This window comes from Pristiophorus japonicus, chromosome 11 (genome assembly GCF_044704955.1).
Source record: "Pristiophorus japonicus isolate sPriJap1 chromosome 11, sPriJap1.hap1, whole genome shotgun sequence".
NCBI lineage: Eukaryota > Metazoa > Chordata > Chondrichthyes > Pristiophoridae > Pristiophorus > Pristiophorus japonicus.
The window spans coordinates 72,902,684-72,912,392 of NC_091987.1; the positions used below are offsets into that span (position 1 = coordinate 72,902,684).

The following is a 9,709-nucleotide window of genomic DNA, read 5'->3' on the forward strand; positions in this document are numbered from 1 at the left end:
AAAATCACAATTTTCCCCAGTGCCCCCTATAAAAGGGAAGGGGGACACTAAAAGCACCGGCAATTAAAACAAATTAAACTTAAAAACGTAAAATCAAATTAAAATTTGGTTGCCGGGCGTGATGATGCACTCCAGTCCCTCCGGTCCCACCTCTCGTATGAATGCGTCTAACTCTTTTGAGTTTACCTGCGAAAACATAAAACATTAAACGGTGCCACCCGACCTGGGTGACACTCCAGACATTTACCAGGCCCTTTTTTTTTTTTCCCCCCTTTTTTTGTTTTTTTTTGTGTTTTTCTTTTTTGGTTTTTTTTTTGGGCACTAAAATCACAATTTTCCCCAGTGCCCCCTATAAAAGGGAAGGGGGACACTAAAAGCACCGGCAATTAAAACAAATTAAACTTTAAAACGTAAAATCAAATTAAAATTTGGTTGCCGGCGTGATGATGCACTCCAGTCCCTCCGGTGCCCACCTCTCGTATGAATGCGTCTATTTGAACTAACTGAATTGCAGCTGTTTCTCTGATTGATCACATGACCTATTGCTGGAGGATAAGCCACACCCTGAAGTTTCTCTGGAATGTGTGAATAGAACCTCCCAGCCGTATTTTGCACATTGTAACATGATCCATTTTGACGAGTCAAGTCAGAAAGGACACATCCCTCCCCCAGCCAAAATGCCCATCATAGATAGGACATTGTTTACGGATTGTTAACAGGTTTGTTGTGTATGAAATGAATAGTGACAGTGCCGTGACTTCTGGATTTCATCCTGTCCCTTGTAGGGAGTTGTAAGAGCATGATCCATGTTCCCTGAGTTCCCTCTCTCCGTTCCGATTACTGCCCCGCAGCCCCCCACCCGTGTCCCCCTTCCTCCCCCCCCCAAGTCTCTGTCTCTCTCTCTCTCTCCCCACCCCCAGTTTCACTTTCTCCCCCACCTCCCACAGTCTCTCTGCCCACTCAGTCTCCCTCTCTTCCCCCCACCACCCCCCTCCCCGGGTCACCCTCACTTCCCCCCACTCCCCCGTCTCTCTCTCTCTCCTCCCCCCTCCCCCCCGCCCAGTCGCTCTCTCTCTCCTTCCCTCCCAGTCGCACGCTCTCTCTCCCCCCCCCCCAGTCACTCTCCCTCTCTTCCTCCCAGTCACTCCCACTCTCTCCGCTGCCCCCCCCGTCGCTCTGTCTCTCCCCACCCACCCCTACCGCCACTCAGTCTCTGTTTCACCACCCCCTCCCCGCAGTCACTCTATCTCTCGCTTTCTCTCTCTTGCTCTCTCTGTCTCTCTCTTCCCTCCCCTCCAAGTCTCTCTCTCTCCCCTCACCCCAAGTCTCTCTCTCTTCCCTCCAAGTCTTTATCTCTTCTCTCTCTCTCTCTCTCCCCCAGTCACTCTCTCTCTCTCTCTCTCTCTCTCTCTCTCCCCCAGTCTCACTCTCTCTCTCTCCCCCAGTCTCTCTCTCTTTCCTCCAGTCTCTCTCTCTCTCTCTCTCTCTCTCTCTCCCCCAGTCTCTCTCTCTCTCTGCCCCCCAGTCTCTCTCTCTCTCCCCCAGTCTCTCTCTCTCTCTCTCTCCCCCAGTCTCTCTCTCTCTCTCTCTCCCTCCCCCCCCAATCTCTCTCCTCTACCCCCCAGTCTCTCTCCTCTACCCCCCAGTCTCTCTCCTCTACCCCCCCAGTCTCTCTCTCTCTACCCCCACCCCAGTCGCTCTCTCTCTACCCACCCCCCCAAGTCGCTCTCTCTCTACCTCCCCCCAGTCGCTCTCTCTCTACCCCTCCCAGTCGCTCTCTCTCTGCCCCCCCCCAGTCGCTCTCTCTCTACCCCCCCCCAGTCACGCTCTCTCTAACCCCCCCCCCAGTCGCTCGCTCTCTACCCCCCCCTCCCCCCCCCGGTCGCGCTCTCTCTACCCCCCCCAATCACTCTCTCTCTAACCCCCCCCCCCAGTCGCTCTCTCTCTAACCCCCCCCCCCCAGTCGCTCTCTCTCTAACCCCCCCCCCAGTCGCTCTTTCTCGACCCCCCCCAGTCGCTCTCTCTCTACCCCCCCCCCCAGTCGCTCTCTCTCTACCCCTCCCCCAATCGCTCTCTCTCTACCTCCCCCAGTCGCTCTCTCTCTACCCCCCCCCAGTCGCTCTCCCTCTACCCTCCCCCCCAGTCGCTCTCTCTCTACCCCACCCCAGTCGCTCTCTCTCTACCCCCCCAGTCGCTCTCTCTCTACCCCCCAGTCGCTCTCTCTCTACCCCCTCCCCAGTAGCTCTCTCTCTACCCTCCCCCCCAGTCGCTCTCCCTCTACCCTCCCCCCCAGTCGCTCTCTCTCTACCCCACCCCAGTCGCTCTCTCTCTACCCCCCCAGTCGCTCTCTCTCTACCCCCCAGTCGCTCTCTCTCTACCCTCCCCAGTTGCTCTCTACCCCCCCCATCTCTCTACCCCTCCCACTCTCTCTCTACCCCCCCACTCTCTCTCTACATCCCCCCACTCTCTCTTTATACCCCCCCACTCTCTCTCTTCCCCCCCCACTCGCTTACCCCCCCCACTCTCTCTTTCCCCTCCCCCCACAGTCTCTCTCCTCTCCCCCCCCCCAGTCTCTCTCCTCTCCCCCCCCCCAGTCTCTCTCCTCTCCCCCCCCAGTCTCTCTCCTCTCCCCCCCACCCCAGTCTCTCTCCTCTCCTCCCCTCCCCAGTCTCTCTCCTCCCCCCCCAGTCTCTCTTCTCCCCCCCCCAGTCTCTCTCCTCCCCCCAATCTCTCTCCTCCCCCCCCAGTCTCTCTCCTACCCCCCCCAGTCGCTCTCTCTTTACCCCCCCAGTCGCTCTCTCTCTACCCCCCTCCAGTCGCTCTCTCTCTACCCCCCTCCAGTCGCTATCTCTCTACCCCCCCAGTCGCTCTCTCTCTACCCCCCCCAGTCGCTCTCTCTCTGCCCCCCCCCCAGTCGCTCTCTCTCTACTCACCCCCCCAGTTGCTCTCTCTCTACCCCCCCAGTTGCTCTCGCTCTACCCCCCAGTCGCTCTCTCTTACCCCCCCCAGTCGTTCTCTCTCTACCCCCCCCCAGTCGCTCTCTGCCCCCCCCAAGTCTCTCTCTCCCCCCCCCATCTCTCTCTCCCCCCCCCACTCTCTCTCTACACCCCCCCACTCTCTCTCTACACCCCCCCACTCTCTCTCTACACCCCCCCAGTCTCTCTCCTCCCCCCCCCAGTCTCTCTCTCTCTCCTCCCCCCCAGTCGCTCTCTCTCTCCTCCCCCCCCCCCCAGTCGCTCTCTCTCTACCCCCCCCCAGTCGCTCTCTCTCTACCCCACCCCCAGTCGCTCTCTCTCTCTACCTCCCCCCAGTTGCTCTCTCTCTACCCCCCCCATCGCTCTCTCTCTACCCCCCCCCCCAGTCGCTCTCTCTCTACCCCCATCCCAGTCGCTCTCTCTCTACCCCCCCCCCCAGTCGCTCTCTCTCTACCCCCATCCCAGTCGCTCTCTCTCTACCCCCATCCCAGTCGCTCTCTCTCTACCCCCATCCCAGTCGCTCTCTCTCTACCCTACCCCCCAGTCGCTCTCTCTCTACCCCCTCCCCCCCAGTTGCTCTCTCTCTCTACCCCCACCAGTTGCTCTCTCTCTAACCCCACCCCAGTTGTTCTCTCTCTACCCCCCCATTCTCTCTCTATCCCCCCACTCTCTCTCTACCCCCCCCCACTCTCTCTCTACCCCCCCACTCTCTCTCTACCCCCCCACTCTCTCTCTACCCCCCCCCACTCTCTCTCTACACCCTCCCACTCTCTCTTCCCCCCCCCCACTCTCTCATTCCCCTCCCCCCGCAGTCTCTCTCTCTCTCTCTCCCACTACCCTCTCAGCCACCCACTGCTTCTCCAGGCCTGCTCTCGACCGCCTGCCACCTCTCCCCGCCAGCCCTCTCGGTCACCCATCGCCGCCCACGCACCCTCTTGGGGCCAGATGGGTTGGAGGCTCGGCAGTGCCCAGGCCTCAGAGCTGCAGTGCAGACACTGTGGTGTTGCGGGGCTGCTCAGAGGCTCGGTACAGTGGAGGCAACGTGGTTGACGGATCGGAGGATAGATCAGCGCTGTGGGTGAGCGCATGCGCAGAAAGCGGTTGTGCTGGGGCCAGAGTCGGAGACTATTTGTCCTAACTCGCTTCTGCACATGCGTCGGGAGGTGCATGCACAGAAGGGAGACTTAGTACAAATAGTTACTCCTAATATTTATCCCTGAATCAACATAACAAAAACAGATTGGTTGTTATCACATTGCTGTTTGTGGGAGCTTGTTTGTGCGCATATTGCCTGCCGCATTTCCTACATTGTGGTGGCTGATGAGCAACGGTCACCACACGTTTAAAAAAAATCCACGTACAGGCATCTTCCACCCCCTCAATTGGAGTTCAGGGCCGGAACATCGGATCCTTCATTGAATCATCTGTGAACTCATGTGGAAGCAAGTCATCCTCATTAAAGGGACCATCTATAATGATTACAACAGTGACTACAGTTCAAAAGTAAGCTGTAAAGCATTTTGAGATGTCTGGTGGTCGTGAAAAGCACTATGTAAATCCAAGTCTTTTTCTTTTAACTGTTTCAAGTTCCACCTACGTATTCAGTAAAAGTAATGTTGCTTTTCTTTTGTTACAGATCCCGTTGGTACCTACGTCCTGTGTGAAACTTAAAGCTCCTATCCCATCATGCAGCAAACAATATCAACACTGGCCCAGCTTTCTCTGTTTATGCTGATTATTCCCACTTTGATATTGTTCAAATCAGGCATTTATTATTATTTTTGATATAACCAATTTCTTGCTGTATTAACAAAAAAATGAATGTGCTATTGAAACCAAACGTTCTAACAACACATTTTCAAATTAATTTATTTTGTGGACTGTATGTTGTACTGAGTGATAATAAAACTAACATAATTTACTGAGGCCATTAACTTTATTTTACAGAAAGTCGAGACTTTTAATTTAGTTTGTGAGATGCTCTTCAAGTTTAGTATGCTGTTTAACCGATTAAATACTCATGACTAACTTGTATGAGGGGAAAAAACTGAAATCTTCCAGACACCATAAACTCATACTCATTCAAACCCATCCTTATTCTGTCTTGCACTAAATGCTGCCTTCTATATTGAATGTATTCAAGTCACAGATAGATAGATTTTTAACCAATAAGGGAATTAAGGGTTACGGGGAGAGGGTGGGTAAGTGGAGCTGAGTCCACGGCCAAATCAGCCATGATCTTATTGAATGGCGGAGCAGGCTCGAGGGGCTAGATGGCCTACTCCTGTTCCTAATTCTTATGTTCTTATGTTCTTATGTTTTATCTTCACAGACCTACATTGGATCCTGCCCTCAAACATAAAGAATGAAAAATCTTTGTCCTCATCTTCAAATCCCCCCCCCATGGCTTTGCCTCACCCTATCTCTGCAATTTCTTCCAAATTTAAATATCTCCCCCTCCCACCCCCACCATTCGATCCTTGAACTCTGCCTTTTGTGTATCCCTTTGTTCCACCATTTGTCGCAGGGCCTTTAGCTGCCTCAGTCCTACTCTCTGGAATTCCTTCCATAAACCCCATTCACCTCACTCCATATCTTAATAGAAACCTTCTCAAAACTCATCTTTTCAATCCATTTTTGGTCACTTGTCCTAACTCTCCCTCCATGGCTTGGTGCCTATTTCTTTTTTCCTCCCGACTGTAAAGTGCCTTGGGATGTTTTCTGTTACACGTAATATATAGCCAAAAGTTGCTGGCCCTGAAATTCCTGGTTTGGGGTAGGGTAAGTCAGGGTTTGCACCTTTTGAAATCCTGGAATTTTTGATGGGCCAGTATAGCCTGGGGTTCCACTGGAGAACACAGCTCTAACTTTTATACCACACACTCATCAAGAGAGTCACAGAGGGCATTGTCGGATCAGCCAATTTGATGTGGATTCGACTATTAGGCTAGTCACGAATACCACTAATGATGATGATGATTTGCCAGGGTAGTTCAATTTATACAATTTGATAGTGCTCCCACACAGATGACTGGGCCATCACATTTTTCACAATCATTTAATTCTCTAGGTTTGCCAGGACTATTGATTGCACATATGTGGCAATGTAAGCCCTCTATATTTACATGAACTGCAAAGGCCTCAATGTGCAGCTTATTCACAATGACAGGTACAGCTTCTTGCACATCAATTTGAGACATGCAGGGAGCTGTTATGATACTTTTACACATTATCAGGCAGTGCTTCAGCTCTATTTCAATAGCAGAGACAAGGCCTAAGGTGGTTGCTAGTGTCTAGGGATGTCTACTACTTCTATGGCTTATGACGCCTCTTTATAGAATTACCAGTGTTGCAGAGAAGCACATACATGAAGACAAGGATAATAATCAAACAAGCCACTAGGATGCTCAAAGGAAGGTTCTGATGTCTGGGTAGGCCCATGGTGCCTTGCAGTATGTGCCCAGCATCATTTTGTAATTGTGTTAGCATGTTGTGATTGCATGTTGCAATCAGGAAAGAGCCGATGGTAGAAGTCCCAGAGAGCCTGATGATGCTGTAGACTCTACCCAAGAGCAAGAAGCAGATGCGGTGGCAACAGCTGCTAGACACCTGAGGGAAAAAAACTAATTTGGCTCACCTTCGCAGATTTGCAAAGCCTGATTATTTGGAAGCCACAACCTAGCAAAGATCCACCTTCTCTCTACCAACTCTCAATGGCCTATGTAAAATCCTTGCTCCTCACAGTTAGCCATCACTTCCTAATCCTGAATTATAACATCAGCATATTACCTGTTCCTCTTTGCCATGCAAGAGAACCAATCACCAAACACCAAACAATCTTACAACAAATAATCCAGTGGTTTCTTACAGCTAATTACAAAAACATAATTTGGTTCAGTCACCATGCACACCCTTGTGACCATGCAAATTTTTCAATGCCCTATTCTAGCACATCTACATGCCTGAGGGCCTGAATTGCTGCAAAATATTATGAGTCTCTTGGGAAGGAAGTGGCCCTTCTCTTGAGGACCTCAAGTCCTGGGATGGGCGCAGGACTGAATGACTCTTTGCCATGGACTCCTTGGCTGCCTGGTCCTTCAAACATTGCTTCTGTAGGGAGCAAATAGAGTGCTCTGTGTGTTGGAATGCAGCCTCGAAAGCTCACAAGCTTCTCCACTGATACAAGGAGCAGGAGTCTGGTTACCAGCAATCAGTGAGAGAACAGACCTCAAGGAATCAGAAAGATCCTTAAATCCCTGAGAGAGAGACAACCAAATATTCCTTTAGTCACTTCAAGATGTTGTTCTGTATACATTGCAATCTGAGTAACAATGACCTCTTCAGATTGACCCCCAAGATCTACAATGCTTCATTCAGTACCTCCACAATAAGTTGACTGACTTGTCTGTATCTCTCGTGAAGCGGGGAAACGTTTGCAAATGCTCCTGCAGCTGCCACTTTCTGGAGGCTGCCCTGCAATGAGCTGAACCGCTTTTGGATGTTGGCGCACCTCGGGAAAGTGGATTCCACCACTATTCCAGCCATTCATTGCACATTTTGGAAGGAGTCACACACAATCTACATTTGTGTCCAATAGTCTTCTAGGCATTCTTTCTTCATAGTAGAGCCACTGAGATCATCATCCATTTGCTCTGAAGCCAAGGGTTGACATGTCTTGTGCCTCCACTCAACTATATCAGGTTCCACAACAGGGTTCAATGTCTTGTGCTCTGTGTCTCACCATGTGGCAATTTCTCAGCTACCATGTGTAGTGGGCGTCTGGTCAGCTGAGTGCAAGGGAGATGGTTAATGACAGGATAGGTGAGTGAATGTCAGTATTGCCAGAAGTGGAGAATACTTCAGAAATCTTCTCTGCAGTATACTGGCTTGCAGCCAATTGGAGGAAATTAACAGTACTGTTAACTTTGGTATGTTGGAGCAACGTTCTATCATAACTTTGTACATTTCTTAAAAGGAAAGTGGTAGCTGGTGAAGAAATTAATGAATACATGGAAACATTAAAAAGCAAAAGGTACACTTTCTCATGAAACCACTGAGGGCACAGAGACTCCCACATCACCATCTCAGCCCAAAGTGGAAGCCGGTTATGGCCTATGCTTCCCCTTAGTGCAGTGTCAAATGCCAGTTGGCATGTTCCCCTCGGGTAGCCTTCTCCAACAGGTGCAGTCACAAGCAGTCAGGATTTGTGGAATGGATGGTAGTAAGGGTAGGTGTCAGAGAGCAAGACTCACTGAGAAACATTTCAAGGACACCCTCAAAGCCTCCTTGCTAAAATGCAACATCCCCACTGACACCTGGAAGTCTCTGGTCAAAGGCTGCCCTAAGTGGAGGAAGAGCATCTAGGAGGACGTTGAGCACCTCGAGTCTCGTTGCTGAAATCATGCAGAAACCAAGCGCAGACAGCGGAAGGAGTGTGCGGCAAACCAGTCCCTCCCACCCTTCAACCACTGTCTGCTCCACCTGTGACAGGGACTGCAATTTCCATATTGAACTGTTCAGTCACCTAAGAACTCACTTTTAGAGTGGAAGCAAGTCTTCCTCGATTTCAAGGGACTGCCTATGATGACGAGGTTGTGAGACTTCAGTTTGCTACAATGGAAATAATCTGCCAACGTTCACTGCGATGAGGGGAGGGTTAATTTTTATTTTTATTGGCGGGTGGAAGGAAGGTGATTCACTATCACCTGTTTTTCGCCTGGTGATAAAAGTTAAAGGGGCTGAAATTGGCCCACGCCCCATGGCCGGGACTTTTATCAAAGGGAGACTCACTGAGAAAGGGACAACTTCTGTTGAATTTGTGAACCTTGCTTGTGGAGTGCTTTAGTGTTATGTGAAGTTTTTTTTAATCCACTGAAGCTTTGTATCTGTGGGCTGACAGGTTGTTAATTAGATATTGCAATCTCTCGCCGCTCCTTCGCCCCGACCTCGCCACTCCTACTGTACCTGCCCACGCTCCAATCAGCGACCTGAATTATGGTGACGTCCAATCCAGTCACCCTCTTCACAGTCATCGCCCTCCCCAACTGGCTCACGCTGTACCTTGCAATGGTATGCTCCTTTCATGGCTCCGACCTGCTGTAGATGGTTCCTCGCAGGTCAGGGCCTTGCTGTGGGCCGGGTCACCACAACTCTGCTCCATTTATGACCCCGACCTCTCGCAGATGGTTCCTCGCAAGTCAGGGCCTCGCTGTGGGCTAGGTCGCCACACCTCCACTCCTTTTATGGCCCCTTTTATGATGTAATTGGGGCCCAGGAGAGACGAGGGCCCAGGGGCAGCACGGGCCAGCCCACACTGCAATATGTGTGCGCACTAGGTCCGTGCAGCAGAGCTGGTCTCCAGTCGTCTTGGTTAATCCTTGCCACTGGACCAATACCTAGCTCTGTCAAGCCCGTGTGGTGGCTGGTGTGCAATGGCCACCACACGTTTAAAAAAAATCCATGCACAGGCATCTTCCATCCTTCAATATGCAGTTCGGGACCTGGAATATCAGGTCCTTCATTGAAATGCCTGTGAACTCATCCCCTTGTGGTGGATACAAGTCATCCTCGATACAGGGGACCACCTAAGAAGAAGAATTAGATATTGCAACATTTGTCATAACATTATAGTATTAAATGTACTAAGTAACAAGTTGTGATCCATGGGTGAAGGCTATCTGTGTTATCAGAAGGATATGTATCTTCTAATCTCTGCCATGACTATGTAACCTGAA

General features: G+C 50.9%; 1 protein-coding gene across 6 annotated transcripts in view; it reads left to right on the top strand.

The window, feature by feature from the left end:
• Nucleotides 1-4,901, top strand: part of spag17 (sperm associated antigen 17) — a 564,758-nt gene extending 559,857 nt beyond the window's left edge. For all 6 annotated transcript variants that reach the window (XM_070893521.1, XM_070893526.1, XM_070893524.1 and 3 more), the window contains one exon: nt 4,612-4,901. In XM_070893521.1, coding sequence (XP_070749622.1) covers nt 4,612-4,646 — 35 coding nt within the window. In that variant the 3' untranslated portion in view covers nt 4,647-4,901. The remainder of the gene's footprint in view (nt 1-4,611) is intronic.
• Nucleotides 4,902-9,709: the final 4,808 nt, after the last annotated feature.